The sequence below is a fragment of the Trypanosoma theileri genome, assembly GCF_002087225.1.
Source record: "Trypanosoma theileri isolate Edinburgh chromosome Unknown TM35_Tth_316_V1, whole genome shotgun sequence".
NCBI lineage: Eukaryota > Euglenozoa > Kinetoplastea > Trypanosomatida > Trypanosomatidae > Trypanosoma > Trypanosoma theileri.
The window spans coordinates 1-1017 of NW_021640158.1; the positions used below are offsets into that span (position 1 = coordinate 1).

At 51.7% G+C, this 1017-nt stretch overlaps 1 protein-coding gene across 1 annotated transcript; it reads left to right on the forward strand.

Moving 5' to 3' along the window:
• TM35_003161000 (nucleoside phosphorylase) lies at positions 1-873 on the forward strand (the record flags this gene model as incomplete). The annotated part of the gene is made up of 1 exon (XM_029032091.1): positions 1-873. A coding segment is annotated over one exon (873 nt), but the record flags the coding sequence as incomplete, so codon positions are not given.
• Positions 874-1017: the final 144 nt, after the last annotated feature.

Sequence of the window (1017 nt, forward strand, 5' to 3'; positions counted from 1 at the left end):
AGTCAACACCGCGAGATTTCCATCGTCACCGGCACTTACAATGGCACTCCCGTCTCTGTTGTGAGTACAGGTATGGGCGCGGGCAGTGTGGAGATTGTGATAAATGAGATTCATGTCTTGAAGGAGTATGATATGGCTCGCCGTGCTTGGCGTCCACGTGCGGGGGATTCTGCGGTTGAGGGAAAAGAGGCGAACACCGCCGAGTTATTTGATCCCGCAAGTGTGAAAATAATTCGTGTGGGGACGTGCGGTTCGCCCATGCCTACAATGCCCGTCACGGCCCTTGCGGTGACTCGCTATGCCATTGGGATGGATAACTCTTGTCTTTTCTATAAGGCCCCGGAAATCGCGGCACTGCCGGATCTGCAGGAAGTCCGCCGGGCCGTACGCGAACACACCGGACTGCGGGATTTTGACATTTACGTCGCCAAGGCCCATCCCACCATCACACAGGGCATTGTGAACGCCTGTGAGGCTCTCAACCGCAAACTCGGAGCTGCAACTTCATCTACAGACAGTCAAACCCCGCAGGCATGTGTGGTGGGAGCGACGGCGACGACGAGTGGCTTCTACGCACCGCAGGGACGAGTGGTGGGCCGTTTTCACAATCACATTACGGTGCCGAATTTGGTGGATGAACTTGGGCAACTCCGCATGAATGTGAGTGAAGGCACAGAGGTGGTGGCGAATATCGAGATGGAGACCAGTGTCGTTTGCTATCTTTCGCAGTTGTTGGGATATCGGGCCGGGGCGGTGTGTGTTGTTGTCGCGAAGCGTGCGGGGGAGAAGCGGGAAACTGCCTCCGTCGAACAGACAAAGAAAGCCGTCTCTAATGCCGTTCGGGTGGCACTAGAGGCTATTGTTGCTATTTAACTAATAAGAAATATATATATATATATATATATATGTATGTATACGAAACGTATTATTATGGGTATGATGATGATGAGGGATGGTCAAGAAGAAATTGTGCTGTAATGCACATACAGAACAGAAGAAGATGAAGAACAACAACAA